An 18,837-nucleotide genomic window follows, 5' to 3' on the forward strand; every position below is an offset into this window, starting at 1 on the left:
GGTAGAATCACGATGTTTGCTAAGACAACTCAAAGAAGTCTTTTTATCTCTACTATTTATTGTTATTATTATTTTTAAAAGTTAGCATTGTTACATAAATTGGTTTTAGGCAAGAGAGCCAATTGTCTCCGGGCCGAGAACGTTTTGTCTCCCAGTGCCAGAGGCACTCCTAGGCAGTCCAGGTTGAGACGCGGCCGGAACCTTGGCGCCGCGACGCCAGTTTCCGGCGGGCTCCTTAGAGAGCGGAACAACTTTGGGCCGAAGGACCATGAGAGGGCCGGAACCGGGTCCCGAAGCTACGATGGAGGGGGACGTGCTTGACACGCTAGAGGCGCTGGGGTGAGTAGTCCTGGGGCCGCCTTTCCCGCGAAAACGTAAGCTGTCCCTCCGCCTGGCTGCCTCAGTCTCCTCCCCGTGGGCCTTCGCTGAGCTCTTGCCGCTCGGTGCAGGCCTCCGTCCCTGCCTCGCTGCCTCCGGCGCGGACAGAGTTAAGAGAGAGGCGGGAGATAAATCCGCTTCGGGGGTGGAGCAGGCCCGGAGAGCTGGGGCGCTTGGCCCCCTCTTCCGAACTCCTTGCCTCGGAACTCCGCATCCGGGACCTGTGGCGAAGGCGCGGAGGGGCCCGGCTGGCAGCACTCCTTTGAGGAATTAGTTGCTGCCCCGCGGGTGGTATTATTGTTGACGCTCCGGGGGAGAGGCGCTGGATGCCGGAGTGCAGCTGTCGGCTGTTGTCTCCTACCTTGTACAACCTGTGGCTTAATTAGGGCGCGGGAGCGAATCTCCTGCTTCCTTGACCCGAGAAAGGGGTTTAGTTCAGTGCAAGTCCATTCATTTCACCGTTTCTTCCATTCATTAACATATTAATTTGGTGTTAATCTGTATTCATTAATGCGTATTTATGTGCTAGGCCGAGGAAGAAGACAGTTTTCAGATTACCAGTAGGTTACCTAGTAGGGGACTATAAAGAGTCTACTGGTGTTTACAATTCAGGGTGGTTAAGTGCTATGAGAGCTCCTGGAATAATGTTAATACTTGCAGGCATGGGTATCAATACATGCAAAATAGTCTCTGCTTCAGCCTCATCCTGTTTTTCTTCACAGCCCTGGGGTCCCTATCCCAAATTATCTTGTCCTGAACATTTATTTATTGTCTCTTGAACATCCACCCTCCCCACCCTCCACCCCCTAACCTGTCTTGTTCCCCAAAATATCCTACAACCAGATCTGCTACAATAAATAGTGGTTGGATGAATGGGTAAATGAGTGAAGAAGAGTTCAAAGCAGAGACTCCACAGAGGTGAGCATAGGGCCAGATAGTTGCAAGTCAAAAAAATACACATTAATTAAAGACATTGAAGCCATCTGTACAGTTGTGTGCCGTGCCACATCTGGAGTTTCTTGGATAGTATAGGCTGTGCCTTTGCAGTGTGATCGTGAAGCTCGAACCACCCCTTCGCCCCCCTTGATTTTTCTTAAAACTGCACTTACTCCTCTATCAATTGCTTCTTTGGGACCCTGATAGTACCTACTTTGCAGCAACTCATTGTAACAGAGCCTTGCACTTACTAGATCTTGAATAAATATTTGTCAAGTGAAAGAACAGAGCCAGTGATTATTTAGGGGGCATTTTTACTTCTGTGAAATCCTGTGGAAATTTTCACGTAACTTGGTTAAGGAAATAACCAACGCAAAAAGTTAAAATAATTAAAGTGTTTCGGACCCAAACGGTTTGAGCTCCCAAGTATTCCAGATAAGACTAGTGGGATTCTATAAATAGTTTTTGAAAAATGGAAAGTCAGTGCTTTTTAAAATTTCTTTCATTCTTTGAATTTGTTTATATTATAGGTGTTTTGAAAAATGAAGTTTGGTATAATCTTGGCTTTTATCAAGGAAAATTAGTCTCAGGTTATTCAATATAGAAAGTAAAACAGTTTACACGCTTTAGAACTGATTTTTCCTGGAATAATTAAGGACAAGATTTTGAAGTTTGAATTTTCCTATAACAATGAAAAGTGAAAAAAGAGTAATTTTTTCACTTGAACATGCGTTTCAAAATCTCCATGTAGATTGTGAATAATGCATTTTCTGTTGTGATTAAAACATTTAGGATATCAGTGAAGGTACTTCAGTTTATCAGATAAAATAGGAAATTAAAGGGAGAAATTAAAAGGGAAAATCTATGTGAAAGAACAGTTTAGTGATGTAGTACATTATAAACGAAAACAGGGTAGTAATAACTTAGTTTCCTAATCTGTGAAAGGAGCAGGCTGGATCAGATTTCAGAAGTCTCTTTCAGTTCTGACAATCTATGATTTTGTAGAGCAGTGTATCTCAAGCCTGGTTATACATCAAAATCATGTTTGGAGCTTGGAAAAAAATGTTTCAGTCTGGTATATACCACCAGCTGAGTGAAGCATGATCTTCAGGGGTGTGATATAGGCATGCATGTTTTTAAAAAGCTTCACAGCCTAGGTTGAGAACCACCATTGTGGAGGGAAATTTATTTCACATATTTCCTGAGCACAGCTCTGTATTGGACGCTGTTCTGAGAAGTCATTGGTGAGCAAAACAGACTTGGTTCCTGTCCCAATGGAGCTTATAGTCTGGTGGAGAAAAAGACATGATCACACAAATATATATAAACTAAAATAAGTGTTTCAAAGAAAAGAACAGGCTGACATAATGTGGCAGGAGGACCTATGTACTCTTAGGGGTTAGTGACAGATTACTGAGGAAGTGACATTTGAGTTGAAATAGGAAGAGTGAGTAGGAGTTAACTAGGTGAAGTTGGCTGGGAAAGGAGGACAAAGGTGTCCTTACAGTGAGAACAAAATATGAAAGACCTTAAATTGGAAGGGATCTGCCATATTAGGAGAACTGGAAGGAGGCTGATGTAGCCGGAGGGCAGAGAGCAAGGACCCGTGTTAGAAGATTGGATCCACGAGGAACAGGGCATGCAGCACCTTTTAGGCCATGTTGAGGATTTTATTCTTCGTCATGACAGCAATGCGACATGATTGAAGAATTTTAAATAAAAAAGGGAGTGATTAGACCAGGGGTCCCCAGCCCCCGGGCCGTGGGCCGGTACTGGTCTGGGGCCTGTTAGGAACCAGGCTGCACAGCAGGAGCTGAGCAGTAGGTGAGCGTGGAGGAGCGGAGCTTCATCTGCCGCTTCCCATGGCTCACATTACCTCCTGAGCCAACTCCCCTACTCCCCCTCCTCCCCGTCTGTGGAAAAATTGTCTTCCAAAAAGCTGGTCCCTGGTGCCAAAAAGGTTGGGGACCGCTGGATTAGATGTCTAGTTTGAAAAATTACCTCTGTCAGCAAGGTGGAAAACAGATTGGAGAATTAGTTAGTAGTCCAGGCAAGACGTGATGGTTGCTCAGTGGCAGTGGATATAGAAAGTATATTACTGGTCTTAGTGATTTGATTGGCTATTAGAGCTGAAGGAGATGACAGTATAAAGGATTCATTTCTTCAACAGGTATTTATTGAGCGACAAAATAAAATTATACACTTTGGAATCTCAATTGGACTGGGAAGAACGTGAAGACAGTCGGGAGCTAGGAAATACAGAGAATGCAGAGGGACCATAGGAACTGAGGTAGAGATGATATTAAGTGTGGTCAAAAGAGCAAGCTGGAAGGATAGATAGTAGGCTATGGTCAGGGAGTGACATGTTCAAATTAGTGATTTCAGAAGTGACGTAGTTCCAGGTGATGGCATGATCTGGGTGTGGCTTACTTATGTGCAGTGGCAAAGGTTGGAAAAGAGGAGGTTAGGGAATTGAGAGCTCAGGGTATTGGAAAGGGTATACATATGGACTTTGAAGAAACTCAATATAATTGAAAAAAATAGGAATGGAGAAGAGAAACTGAGCACAGGGAATGTTGAAGAGTGTCCAAAAGATTGATAGATGAAAACCACGAGAGAAAGAGGGTGGCAAATCTGATTGGCCTGAGCCTGGAGAGAACAGGAGATATTTATAAGATAATGAGGGAGTCGATCAGAAAATGGGCAGAAGATCTAAATGGACATATCTCCAAAGAAGACATACAGATGGCCAAAAAGCACATGAAAAGATGCTCAACATCTCTAATTATTAGAGAAATGCAAATCAAAACTACCATCACCTCACACTGGTCAGAATGACCATCTTTAAAATGTCTACAGACAATAAATGCTGGAGAGGGTGTGAAGAAAAGGGAACCCTCCTACACTGTTGGTGGGAATGTAAATTGATGCAGCCATTATGGAGAACAGTATGGAGGTGCCTTAAAAAACTAAAAGTAGAACTACCATATGAGCCTGCAGTCCCACTCCTGGGCATATATCTGGAGAAAACCATAATTTGAAAAAATACATGCGCTCAAATGTTCATTGCAGCGCTATTAATAATAGTCAAGCGTGGAAGCAACCTAAATGTCCATCGATGGAGGAATGGATAAAGAAGATGTGGTATATTTATACAATGGAATATTAGTCATAAAAAAGAATGAAATAATGCCATTTGCAGCAACATGGATGGACTTAGAGATTATCATATGAAATGAAGTAAGCCAGAGAAAGACAAATATCATATTATATCTGTTATATGTAGAATCTAAAAAAAGAATGATACAAAAATGAACTTATATACAAAACAGAAATAGACCCACAGGACATAGAAAACAAACTTAACGGTTACCAAAGGGGAAAGGGTGTGGGTGGGGAGGGGTAAATTAGGAGTTTGGGATTAACATATACATGCTACTGTATATAAAATAGGTAAACAAGGACCTACTGTATAGCTCAGGGAACTATACTCAGTATTTTGTAATAAACTATAAGGGAAAATAGTCTGAAAAAAATAGATATATATGTACGTATAACTGAATCACTTTGCTGTGCATCTGAAACTAACACAACATTGTAAATCAACTATATTTCAATTAAAAAAATATAATGGGGGAGCCGTGATATGGATGCTGTATTGGGAAGCAAGGAGGACAAAAACCCCACCATTTTGACCGTCAGGCAATTACGAGTAAAATACCCAAAGCTAGAGGTAGTAGGGATAAGTCTTTCTGCGAAGACATTGACAGAATAGGAGAGTTGTTGTTTATGGATGGAACATATGGAAGAGTTTGAGAAGCAGGAAGAAGTGGAGAGCTGGATCAGAGGCAAGCCGGTAGGCTGGGTAAATGACAGGGGGAAAGAAAGGGTCTAATATTTTATATGTTGGCTGATGAAAACAGAAAACAGAAAGTAAATTAGACCCCGGCTGTGTCTTCATGAAGCTTTACCAATGGCCCTGCTGGACTGAAGGTTTGGTTCACCCAGCTTATAGCAGTGTCAGATCAGCAACTATGGTTCAAGTGTGCATGGCCCTGGGGTAGTCTAGGCCTAGGGGAGGTGTCCCCAGTTACTACTAAGTTATTAATCTTTGGAGTTACTCTTTGGAATAAGAATAGCACTTTCCTAATTAAATAAGAATATATAGAACAAACTAAGCATGATAATAATACCTATCTTGTGGGATATTGTGTCAAATAAGGTGACATACATACAGCACATAGCACTGGCCTAAGATTAGTTTATAAATGTTAGTTGCTATATGATTATGATTGTTATTAGATATTCAGGTTTGTTAAATGCATTTCTTTTTCTTTTTACCTGTTTTGATGAACTGAGGCATTAAAGCTTGTGTATTCAGGATTTAGTATTTTTGGTGATTTAGTAAATTTTTATTGAATTTTATAATTGGCATTTCAGTAAAAATAACTTACCAATAATATGAATTAGTTAAATTTTTTCAGGAGCTTATGATTATTGCTTTATTGCAGAAGTGAAAGCAAGTAGGGGGAAATAAGATATTTACTATTAAGTCTCAATGAGAGGTGCTGTAAGACATGGTAGAAAGGTAATACAGGGGAACCAGTCTTGGTTGGAGGAGCAGAGACTGGTCTAGTCCCAGCTGTCTTTACCTGGCTGCATTACCTGGCCAGGTTATTTACTTTGTTTCCTTATTAGTGCAGACAGAAGTTTGAGTTCACATGGAGCATTTGGGGTCAAATCTAGATTTAAATCAGAGTGTCGTCACTTATCTTCTGATATTATCTTCTGGTCCTGCAGAATTAGGATAATAATAACTTCAAATCATTGCTGTAAAGAGTAGATGAATTGGAATATTCATCTGGCTTGCTACTTAAGGCAGGTATCCTAACCTTGCTGAGCCTTAATTTCTTATCTGCAAAATGGGGCTTTGAAAATACTCACCCTTTGTGAAATATGACCAGAGAATTTAGAGAAAAAGAAACACAAATGGCCTTTAAACATATCAAAAGATGTACAGTCGTGCCATAAGAGAAATGTTAATTAAAACTATACTGAGATACCAGATGGTTAAAAATCCAAGTGTTTGACATGAGTCAAACGTTTGGTAAGTTATGGGTAATGGATACTCTTCTACTTTAATGGTACAACCCCTGTATAGGCAAATTTAACATTATTCAGCAAAGTTGCATAGCCATTTACCCTTTGATCCAGTGATTCCACCTCTAGAAATCTATCCCAGATATACACTGACAAAAATTTGCCCAATTTTTTTAATAGCAAAGCATTACAAAAAACCAAAATGTGCTTCAGTAGGGGCATAGCAAATAAAATATGGTATATGCAGACAGTGGATACAACTATAAAAATGTTTGAATAGTATCTCTGCAGATCTCTAGTATATATAAATATGTGTCTGTGCATGTGTATGTGTTTAAAAAAAGGAATAGAACAGTAGATAGTAGGCTGCCTTTTATCTAAAAAAGATACATTTATGTATATATATATTTTTGTGTGTATATATATATGTTTATATTTATATTTAAAAACATTATGGTTTGACAACCCCAAACTAATAAATATGGTTTCCTATGAGGAAGGGAGGAAACAGAGTACTAGATGGAACAGTATTAAGATTGCAAGCTAGAATTGTCAGAATGTACCTTGTTTTGTTTTAGACTTTGAAACCGTATAAATGTTTTACATAATTGTAAAGCAAAATTAAAATGAAATCAAAACAAAAAAAGAGAGAAATCCCTAAAAATTAAAAGCAAAATGAAAAAAATATCAGTGTATTGAGTGGGAGGTTTAATCACTTGGAAAGGAATTGTTTTTCTATACATCCTTACTGGAATATATTCTAAAGATAAAAATATAAATTGTTTTCATTAATTTTTTTTAGTAATAATGCTGTTTTTTCTATTCTGAAACTGTATGTAATTTATGTTTATTTTTATATTTACTAGGATTCTGTAAATGTCATAAAAAACCAGCATTTTCATTGTAAGAGGAAAATAGATAAAAATGTAAAACAAAATAGGTAAAAACCCTATAATTCTAAATTTGAACTGGAAATAGCAGTGTGAACTCCTGATATAATTTCTTTTAAAAAGGTACAAATACACTGACTAACCTTTACGACCAGATTGTGTATTCTAAATACCATTGAAGAGAATCAGGGCTTGGAGAAATGGCTGATTACAGGTATAGGGGAGGAACATATTGTCATAGAAAGCAAGGAAAATATTCAAAGAATAATGGGGACAAGTCAAAGGACTCATTGAGTAACATGAATGCACTCCCACTAATCAGAGATAGGACAGTTTAAGTATCAAAACAAAAATAAATGCAATGGATTAAAACCCATCAACTGTGCTAAAACTCATAAGTTTAATAATGTGGGGGAAAAAACTCAGTTACAGAAAGAACAGTAAAAGTAGAAAACTGGTATCAAATTCAATTAAGATAATACACAAAAATGGTTTGAAAATTTAAGGTTCTATTCAAATACACTTTGTAGCAGTGTTTAAAAGTATAAAATTATAAAAGAAATGGTTAAGATTAAAATAATCTCATATGTCCTCAGTTTTAATTTTTTTAATTTAAATTTGCATCTGTTCTTTTTTCACTATATTACCTTTTTCTTATTCTTTTAACTAGTATAGTTATTAGACTATCTATTTGACTTTGTTATGTATAATATTTATCTTACAATTGGTTGATAATTTTACTAAAAAATTTTAAAACAAAGTCAAATGTTAATTATATAGAGCATAAATCAGCAAACTATTTCTGTAACAGACCAGATAGTAAAAAGTTTAGGCTTTACTGGCCACACTGTCTTTGTCACAAATAAGGAAAACAGCCAGAGAGAGTTTGTAAATGAGTACATTTGTTGGCTGTGTTCCAATAATATTTATTTACAAAGACAGGCAGCAGACGTTGATTAAAAAGTATTAGGTGTATTAGGGTTTTGTTTGTTTGTTTGTTTTAACCTTTTATATCTTCCTTTCTAGGTATAAGGGGCCACTGTTAGAAGAGCAAGCCCTTATAAAGGCAGCAGAGGGTGGACTATCTTCACCTGAATTTTCAGAGCTCTGTGTTTGGTTAGGCTCTCAAATAAAATCATTGTGCAACTTGGAAGAAAGTATCACTTCAGCTGGTATTGCTATTGAGTTTTATTTACTTTTCTGTTTACTAGTAAAATGAAATGATAGGTTATGATTTACAGTTTTATCTATAATGTGCTCACTGTACAAAGAAAAGTCATTATGACAAAGAACTTCAATATGTGACTTAAATATCTTTGGATTAAATTTTATATTGATTAATCCAAAATTGGTTCTTAAATTTATATAAAATTATAAATAATTATTGTTTATCTGCTGTCTTGAACTTAGTATTGTTCTTTAGAAAAAGAAGAGTCAATTTGGTTATATAAAAAGTTTAATTTTTGAATACTGCTTATTTTGAATTAAGGTGTTTTTTTTCCCTAAAGTATCCATATATGTAATCCCTAATTTGAATTGTATTACCAAACCTGTAACTCAGGACATGGATTCACGTAGGAATACGTTTATTAAAAAACTCCTGTACTAGCTCACAAGGTTTATTTAATTCACTACTGTATTGGTAGCTGGAGTTCTTGTGGGTCTTTGATTGGTAGAATTTCAGACAGTGTAATAAAATGAAAAATAAAATTTGGGGGGGCATTTGCTAGGAGACCAGTAGCCTTCCCTTCTGATGCTGTCCTTTTAAATTGTTTTTTTCCTTGCCAAATCTAATAGAATTCACTTGAAGCTAAGTAAAATAAACTGAATTCAGAACTTATGACACAAGTTCCCACATAATTAGATTATGAAAGAAAGATAAGTGCTGGGGCTTAATTCGATGATAGCATTTATTATCCAAATCCATAGAAAAACAATAGGAATGGATCATTTGCTCTGAAGCCAATTAATAATTATAGCCATAATAATGCTTTTAATATTTCAGTTACTAACATAAAATATTTCCATTTTATCTGCTTTTATGGAAAGCCCATTGGAAGATATCAGAGATTTAAATATAAAAATATTTATAATTACATTATTAGATACTTATGTTCTTGAATTTAAGTGTTGCTTTCCATATGTAGAAATACGTTTTGGTTACTTTGACCTAAGCTTTTGGGGTCACACATTTAAGGATTTAATGTCAAAGTGAAAATTTGGAATTGAATATAAAATTAAGATCAACTAGTGGTAGATTTGATAGTATCAGATTACATGGTAAATATTTATTAAATGTTTTATACCTTTTCTTGTTTAAAGGGAAAGATGATCTAGAAAGCTTCCAGCTTGAGATAAGTGGCTTTTTAAAAGAAATGGCATGTCCATATTCTGTACTCGTATCAGGAGATATTAAAGACCGTTTAAAAAAGAAGGATGACTGTTTGAAACTTCTATGTAAGTTATGTTTCTTTGAACAATTTAAATGCATGTGTTTAATCTGGTTTGTGTTATTTTCAAGTCAAGATTTATGAACTTTAATTAATGAAGCATTAGATATTTTGTGTATTAGAAAGTTTTTAATATTTGGCTTAAAATATGAAACTGACTCAGATTTTTATATAAATGTAGTATAAATTCTACTAATGTACTCTTTAAGATTTCTAACACTTATGATTTATTGGGCCAATATAGAATGCCCAGGGTTTGTGACTTGTATGGTACTTTAGTAATTTTTCCTTCACCTAATTCATCTCTTTACATTTATGACTAATTGGCTAAAGTGGTGATCTCCAAACTCCTATTTAATCTTAAAACTCTCTGAAACTAGGCTGCTGAGCAGATTATTAGATGATAGGCACTGAATGATGATTTAAAAATATTTATTGATCACTTTCTACTGTACCAGAAACTGCTCTAAGCATTAGGGATGTATCAGTTTAGAAAAAAAGTTGTGCCCTTGTGCCACTTGAATTTTAGTGAGTGTGGCCTATTCTCATCAGGGATAAATTTGGAGTACAGATTACCTATATCTTAACAATTACTATAAATAACATCCATTTATTTATATTGGCTCCCTTAAAAATTTTTTTAATTCAGTTAGTTTAATTTCATGCTATTTTGAAAGTTCTGCAAGCAGTGACTATTTGAAAGAATTTTTCTAACATCTTCTATTATTGAAGATTTCAATTATTTTAGGTTGTACCATTTATAAAAAGATGCATGTGATATATTCCTCTATGTTTTAGTGTTAAAATGTTAGTTTCATTAGAGCAGAAATCATGTTTATGTGTTTAACTAGTGGTGGTGTTCTAAGTGTTGACATTTGAATTATCTTGTTTGTTTTGGGGAGGATAAAAGTTATGTGCCCTTCCCCCATTTCTTACACTATTTCCTTGTCTTCCTCCCATTCAGTGTAAGTCACTGATTTAGTGAACCATTGTTATTAATGGGAGGTCACAGTAACCCTTAGGTGTATTGGGACAAAAAGGAAGGTAAGAAGCACTGGCTATGAGGAACTTGCATATAGATATAGATAATCCTTAGATTACCTTATCCTTACCTTAGGTATAGGTAATCTGTAATTCTTTATGTTAGTCAGTGAGAACTGTGTAAATCATCACGTTTCCCTTTTTGCCTTTGCTTCTAAGAAGCTCAGCAATAACAGTAATATAAGTTTCTGGTCCAAATAAAAATAAAAAGGAGATATAAGAGAGGTTGGTATAGTTTTTTCTGAATATAAAAATACATGCTCAGGAGGTGGGGTGAAATGGGGAATTGTTAAATGAGTACAAAGTTTCGGTTAAGGAAGATGAAAATGTTCTGGAGATGGATGGATGGATGGTGGTGATGGTTATACAACCGTTTGAATGTACTTAATGCCACTGTACACTTAAAAATAGTTAGAATGGTAAATTTTATGTTACATGTTGAAAAAATACATGCTCATCGTAGAAATCTTACAAAGTAGATAAATATGAAAAGAAGAAAATAATTTATCATTTCACTCCCCAGAGAGGATCATGAATAACTTTTCATTGTATTTCCTTTTCCTTCTCTTTTTCCTTTGTACACACATATTTAAATAAGATTGAGATCTGTTACAGATGTAGTTCCTGCTCTTCCTCTTCTTCATTTAATGTATTGTGAGCATTTTCCCATCACTTAGTATTTTTAGAAAAATAATTTAAATTGGCTACATAACATTCTATGCTATGGGCATTTTTATTTAATAGATTTCAAATTTGGGGGTATTTGGATTTTTCTAATTTATCTATCTATCTATTTATGGCTATGTTGGGTCTGTTGCGTGCAGGCTTTCTCTAGTTGCGGTGAGTGGGGGCTACTCCTTGTTGCGGTGTGTGGGCTTCTTGCGGTGGTTTCTGTTGTTGCAGAGCATGGGCTCTAGGCGCATGGGCTCAGTAGTTGTGGTTCGTGGGCTCTAGAGCACAGACTCGGTAGTTTTGGCACACAGGCTTAGTCGCTCTGCCACATGTCAGATCTTCCTGGACCAGGGCTTGAACCCGTGTCCCCTGCGTTGGCAGGCGGATTCTTAACCACTGCGCCACCAGGGAAGTCCCGATTTTTCTATTTTAAATTAATTTCTTTGTTCATATTTTTGGTTACTTAGACAAAGATCATGAACATTTAAAAAAATTCTCTGGTCTAGATATATTGCCATAATTTGCTCCAGAAAGGTTATACCAATTCACAATCTTACAAGCATCTATTTCATCTTTATCTTTAGTTTGACTACCTTTAAAACATACTGATATAATAAGCTTATTCATGTTCTTTTAGAATTGTTTGCAACATGTGTAAAATGAAAAGGGCCACATTCCTTACTATGTGGAGAGCTTTTATAGAGATAAAAACTCACTGGAAAAATATGTAGAGTACATAAGGCATGAGAAGGCATTCTACAGAAAAATGTTAAAAAAAAATTGCTTCTAAACATGAAAAGATGCACAGTTATCCCCCAGAGTTAAAGAGTTACAAAAAAAACCAACAGGATACCGTTTTTCACTTACCAGGCTAGCAAATACCAGAAAAAAAAAAGTCATAATACAAGTTTTGGGGGTAGTAAGCATTCTCATATACTACAGGCATTGGAGTGTGGTGGGAGAATAATTGGTACAATCTTTTGGAAAGGCAAATTTTCAATAACACAATTAAAATTCACCTGTCTTTTGACTTGGCAATTCAATGACTAGGAGTTCATACTAACTGTACAAAGATATATGAAAAGAGTATTCATCATGGCATTGTTTGTAGTAGTTAAATAGAAATGGTACATCTTTGCAGTGATACCATTCTATAGCCATTAGAATGAGAGTAGATAAATTGTGTAAATATGGAATGATCTCTAAGATATATTGGTAAATAATATACAGAACATGTATCGTATGCTCTTGTTTCTATAAAAGAAATAAAAGTGCATAGGTGGTAGAGACATATACTAAATACACACACACACACACACACACACACACACACACACACACACACACACACACACACACACACACACACACACACACACACACACACACACACACCTAAAAATATGCCCAAGAAACTAACACTGGTGATTGCCTCTGGGGAGGGGGAATCTGAGGATCTGTGGTGGAAAGAAGACTTTTCACTGTATTATTTTCCATCTGTGAGAATTAACATTTTAAATACTAGACTGAACTCTTGCTTGTACTGTTACTTACAGCATGTTTCCATAGAACAAAGACAGACTTCAGCCATGATTCTGCACAAAATATAAATTTTTGAAGAACTGGTGATCTGCTTAATGAAGTTAAAAAATCAGAGGGACCTTGGCATAGTCCTCATATGCAAAGTTTGATACATGTTGGTCTTAACTTTTTGTGGGTTCTTTAGACTATTGTGTATAGATTACATGGAAAAATCTTAAATTAGTGGCTCTCAATCCTGCCTGCCCATGAGAGTCACCTTGGGTCCAAAACCACACAGATCCCCAGATTCTACTTTAGACCTACTGGTTCAGAATCTCTGAGGGTGGGACCCTGGTACTTGTACTTTTAAACAATTTCTCAGATATTTTTTCTGCCCAGCTGAAGTCGAAACTGTTGTATTAAATTGTGTGTGTGTATAACTTTAACTAAACAAATAAAAACAAACCCCATTATCTTTACTGTTGTAAAAGTTAATTTTAAAAAAGATTGTAATGATTTAAGATAATTTTTTGCTTTCCAAAATGATATTTTTTTAGGTTTTTTTAATTGAAATAGAGTTCACATAAAATATTGTTAGTTAGTTTCAGGCGTACCACATAGTGATTTGACATCTGCATACATTATGAAATGGTCACCATGGTAAATCTAGTAACCATCTGTCCCCATATGAAGTTATTACAGTATTATTGACCGTATTTTATATTGTGTGTTACACCCTCGTGGCTGATTCCTTTTCTAACTGGAGGTTTGTACCTCTTAAGCCCCTTCACCTATTCTACCCCACCCCCACACCCCTTCTCTCTGGCAAATACCCATTTGTTCTCTGTGTATATGAGTCTGTTTCCATTTTGTGTTGTTTGTTTTGTTTTTTTTCCATCTAAGATTTTTGAATGATTTTTAAAAATATGGCTGTTAAAAGGATGAAATAAAATGGTGACAGTGAAAGGACTTGTGAACAGCCTGGGGTGGTCTGTCTTAAAGGCAGTTTTTCAAATTGCTCTATCTGCTTAATAGATCAGTTAAAGCTATACATTCTCTCCTGACTTGAGCTGTGCGTATCAGAGAGAGAATATTTTATCATTCTTAAACATTCTTAAGCATTTTAAAATTGTTGAAGTACATGTGGGTCTCCCCTACTAGGCTTTAAACACTTTGCAAGTAGGCACTATTTAAAAAAAAATTCCTTCTGCCCTCTTTATTTCTTTTTGTGATAAGAATACTTAATGTAAGATTTACTGTCTTAGCAAATTTTTAAGTGTACAATATAGTATCGTTAACTATAGGCACTATGCTGTAAAGTAGATCTCTAGGATTTATCCATCTTATATAACCAGTATGTATCAAACTTTGCTTATGAGGACTATGCCAAGGTCCCTCTGATTTTTTAACTTATTTTTTTTTGGCTGCGTTGGGTCTTAGTTACTGCGCGCAGGCTTTCTCTAGTTGCAGCGAGCAGGGACTACTTTTCGTTGTGGTGCACGGGCTTCTCATTGCGGTGGGTTCTCTTGTTGTGGAGGACAGACTCTAGGTGCATGGACTTCTGTAGTTGTGGCTCGCGGGCTCTAGAGCACAGGCTCAGTAGTTGTGGCACACGGGCTTAGTTGCTCTACCGCATGTGGGATTTCCCAGGCCAGGGATTGAACCTGTGTCCCCTGCATTGGCAGACAGATTCTTAGCTACTGCACCACCAGGGAAGTCCCGGTCCCTCTGATTTTAAAACTTCAATAAAACAGATCACCAGTTCTTCAGAAATTTATATTTAACAAATATAAAATTTATATTTAACTAAACTCCTTGTTTCCTCCTTCCCCAGCCTGGCAATCACCATTCTGCTTTCTACTTTAGGTGTTTGACTGTTTTAGATTCTTCATAAAAGTGATATCATTAGTATTTGTCTTTCTGCATCTGGCTTATTTCCCTTTGCACAGTGTCCTCCAGGTTCATCCATGTTGTCAGAAATGGCTGGATTTCCTTCTTTTTTAAAGCTGGATAATAATTCCATTGTATACATATACCACATTTTCTTTATCCATTCATCTGTTGAATGACACCTAGGTTGTTTCCAAATCTTGGCTGTTATGAACAATACAGTAGTGAATAAGGTAGTGAAGATCTCTTTGAGGTCCTGATTTTCGCTCCTTTGCATGTATACCCAGAAGTGGGATCTTTAAAGCATTCTTGTGCATTTTAACATTATTTGTTTTTCCCTTTTCTTATTATAGTATTTTTAAGTACAGAGCTTCAAGCTTTACAGATATTACAGAACAAGAAACGTAAAAATTCTCAATTAGATAAAAATAGTGAAATTTATCAGGAAGTTCAAGCTATCTGCGATACCCTTGGTATTCCCAAGTCAGCAACTTCTGACATTCCACTTATGCTGAACCAAGTGGAATCAAAGGTATTGTATTTGTTTTATTTTTCATTTCCTCCAAACTCAATTAAATGCTGATATGTAAATGTTGAATTAAAAATGAAAATACAGTTGACCCTTGAACAATGTGGGACTTAGGGGTGCTGACCCTCTGCAGAGTCGATAATTAACATACAACTTCACTGTTGTCCCTCTGTATCTGCGGTTCGCATTTGTAAATTCAACCACCTGTAGATCGGATAGTACTGTAAATTTATTTAGTGAAAAAAATTCACATATAAGTGGACCAGCACAGTTCAAACCCATGTTGTTCAAGGGTCAACTGTATTTCCTTTAGGTACAAGATATACATTCTATTTAAAGAAACATTTATCTTCGTGTAAACTAAATTTTGGATTTGGAGTTAATATGCATGTGACCTAATTTGACTATAAGTAATATTCAGGAATCAGATCTTAATGAGTGAGTGCTAGGCTTTGTGAAGGTTTGCCCTGATAGAATTCCTTTTGCAAATTTAAGGGTCTCTTTTCTAAACAAGGTTGTATCACAGTATAATGAAAGAAGTAGAGTTATCCTATGAAGTCAAAGGCATACTAAATTTCTCTTTAATGGATGTTGTTAATAGAATTGCAGTGTGTTTATCTTTGGCAGTGAACAAAGAAATGCACAATTTCTGGTGGATAAGTGTTTAGTAAATGTTTGTTGTATAGTGAATAAATGAATAAGTACCCTGATGGAGTAGTCAAAAACAACTAAAACCTGTGTACTTTTATCTTTTTTTTTTTTTTCAATTATTAAACTATCCTTGTTCCCAGTCAAGCCATTGATTAGAGAGAATGATACTCTCACAGACCAAATTCTGGCTTAATTCCTAGGTTTTGTAAGACTCCTCTAGGGGAATAATGCAAGATTCATTTTTAAGGAAAAGAAAATTCTCACCCTCAAGAATAGGTACTAAAACTCTGTTTTTAGACATGCTGTTTTAAACTAAATTCTTGAATAAAGTACTCTTTGCATTGATAATTTATGAACTGAAAAATAAAAAGATTTGTCTTACTGAATGTCAGAGAATTTTAGTATCTTTAAGATGAAAACACAGTATAAAAACTTTTTTTCCCCCTAGAACTTATAAACCAAAGAATAAGCCTATAAATCCCAGCTTAGAAACATTGGTGTAGAGTTAATAAATTGCTCTTCAGAATTTGTTTCTCTGGATTAAGAATGATCTGAGGTTGGGTAAAATATCTGGGGCTATTTCAGATTGAGACAGATTTCTAGACTCTTCCTAATTTCCCAGTGCTTCCACATATTGATCCCAGAGAGGTTTTTCCTTTTATGAGTTTCAATTAGAATTTAAAAATACCCCCAAACCTCTTTTCTCTACTTAAAGCAGGCTGTAATGCCTGTGTTCAAGTGCTGGCAGGCTAATTATAAGGTAGTAGTTACTATGGCCATCATGGCTAAATAGTTACCTATAATGACTTACTTCTCCATTCAGTTCCTATCAAAAGCAAAAATTTCCATATTTTCTTCTATGTACGATGTGTCCAGAAGACACTTAGTCACCATTGGGGAGGAAATTTATCATTATTTTTTAGCTCGAAGCTGTTCAAATGTAAATCTAAAGTAATTATAGTAATATTGACAGCACACATACAGCATTTACTGTGCTAAATGTTTATATATAATAACTCATTGCATTCTTACATCACCTATGAGGTAGTAATATTATTTACAACAGCCATTTGAGAAAATTGAGGTACTGAAAGATTTAATAAATTAGACAAGCAAGTTTCTAAGTAGTAGTAGTGGTAGACTGGAGTTTCAAACCCAGGTGGTCAACCTCAGAGTCTGCTCTTAACTCCCTCTTTATCACAAGTAATTCTCAAAGTTATTAAAACTGTTATCTAATGTTGAAATACAGGGAATGTGATTATATATGAGAAACTTAAGCATGCATTCAGAGTCCCTCTTGAGTAAGGGGTTATGACTAAAACTTTTAGTAGTATGTGAAATATCAAAATAGAAGGTATTTACAATAGTGAGGAATCTACAGAAATGGTATGTTTTAAGAAAATAATAATTCTTTTCAATGTGTAAGAGTAGTGTCAGTAATCACTTTTGTAGTGGTAGATTTGTAGTGGTAGATTTACTGTGATGTAAAGCTTAAGCTTTGGGACCCCCTAATTTGCACAAGTTCTTTCTAAGCTCATTTTTCAAAAATAGCTTTCTCAAGATATAATTTAAGTGCTATAAAATTCGCCCATTTAAAGTGTACAAGTCAATGAATTTTAGTATATTTACAGAGTACAACATCATCAAAATCTAATTTTAGAACATTTCCATCATTCTCAGAAGAAACCATGTGCCCATTTACAGTCACTTCCCATTAACCACCACAAGTTTCCAAGCTAATTTTGTGTTCATAATTTTTAATTCTTTTTAAAAGAGGTCCCCCAACATTAAATAAGGTTCATACTCCTCAAAATGTGAACTCTTCCTGATTATTTTCTCTAGTTACTTTATAGCTAAGCAACTGTAAATATTTCATTCTGTTTGAATGACCTCTGAATGACCTCTGATCAATAGGTCTTTTTGCTAAAGCAAAAGCTAATGTCTAAATCTTGTTCACCAAAATAAATATGTTTCAAGTAATTCAAATCAGTGGCTTTGCAAAGTAATGAAATGTGTATGTGGCGACTAATTGAGAGGGCTTGCTCTCCTGTGTTTGTGTTGCTGAACAATGGAATGTGTACAAAATATTTAATTGAGTAAAACCAACATACTCAGCAAAGGTTTTAGTATCCCTTTTGAGAATTTGTCAGCATGTAAGAGCGTGCCATCTTAAGAAGAAACTCTGAATTTATTTCAGATAAAACATTATAGATTCTCATAATAAAACCTTTTAGTATCTACTTCTTTAGTTGTCCATGTACATTATCTCTTACTCTGGAAAAGGTGTGCTATAGCTTGAATTAATGTAACTAATGCTTCTTTGAGAAAGATACTCTGCATTGTAGTGATATTCTTTCCTAGTATGTGAAGGTGTATTTTAACATTTTATTAATTCTCTAGCATTCAAAGCATTTTAAGCAAGAATAAGATTGTTTTAAATTAGGGATATACATTTTCACAATCTTTTATGTTTAATTTTAGGTGAAAGATATTCTCTCACAAGTCCAGAAAAATCATGTGGGAAAACCACTGCTGAAAATTGATTTAAATCTGGAACAGGCGGTAAGTCACCCCCCCTTTTTTATTAGCTTTATGTAATTAAAGTAGTGAATATGACTTAATTTTATAGATGGACATCTAGATTTTTACAGTGTGTAGCATGCATTTTTTATATTGGAGAATTAAAATGGAATGATATTCTAGAGCAGTAGGTCCTAACATTTCTTCACTCAGATTATTAATTAAAAAAAAACCTGGCCAAAAGTATTTATCGTGCCTA

General features: G+C 35.6%; 1 protein-coding gene across 1 annotated transcript in view; it reads left to right on the forward strand.

The window, feature by feature from the left end:
- Window positions 1-239: 239 nt before the first annotated feature.
- Window positions 240-18,837, forward strand: part of FAM98B (family with sequence similarity 98 member B) — a 34,658-nt gene continuing 16,060 nt past the window's right edge. The window contains exons 1-5 of the mRNA XM_059057073.2: window positions 240-339; window positions 8,331-8,476; window positions 9,627-9,761; window positions 15,232-15,410; window positions 18,540-18,620. Coding sequence (XP_058913056.1) covers window positions 269-339; window positions 8,331-8,476; window positions 9,627-9,761; window positions 15,232-15,410; window positions 18,540-18,620 — 612 coding nt within the window. The 5' untranslated portion in view covers window positions 240-268. The remainder of the gene's footprint in view (window positions 340-8,330; window positions 8,477-9,626; window positions 9,762-15,231; window positions 15,411-18,539; window positions 18,621-18,837) is intronic.

This window comes from Kogia breviceps, chromosome 3 (assembly GCF_026419965.1).
Source record: "Kogia breviceps isolate mKogBre1 chromosome 3, mKogBre1 haplotype 1, whole genome shotgun sequence".
In the NCBI taxonomy this organism is placed as follows: domain Eukaryota; kingdom Metazoa; phylum Chordata; class Mammalia; order Artiodactyla; family Physeteridae; genus Kogia; species Kogia breviceps.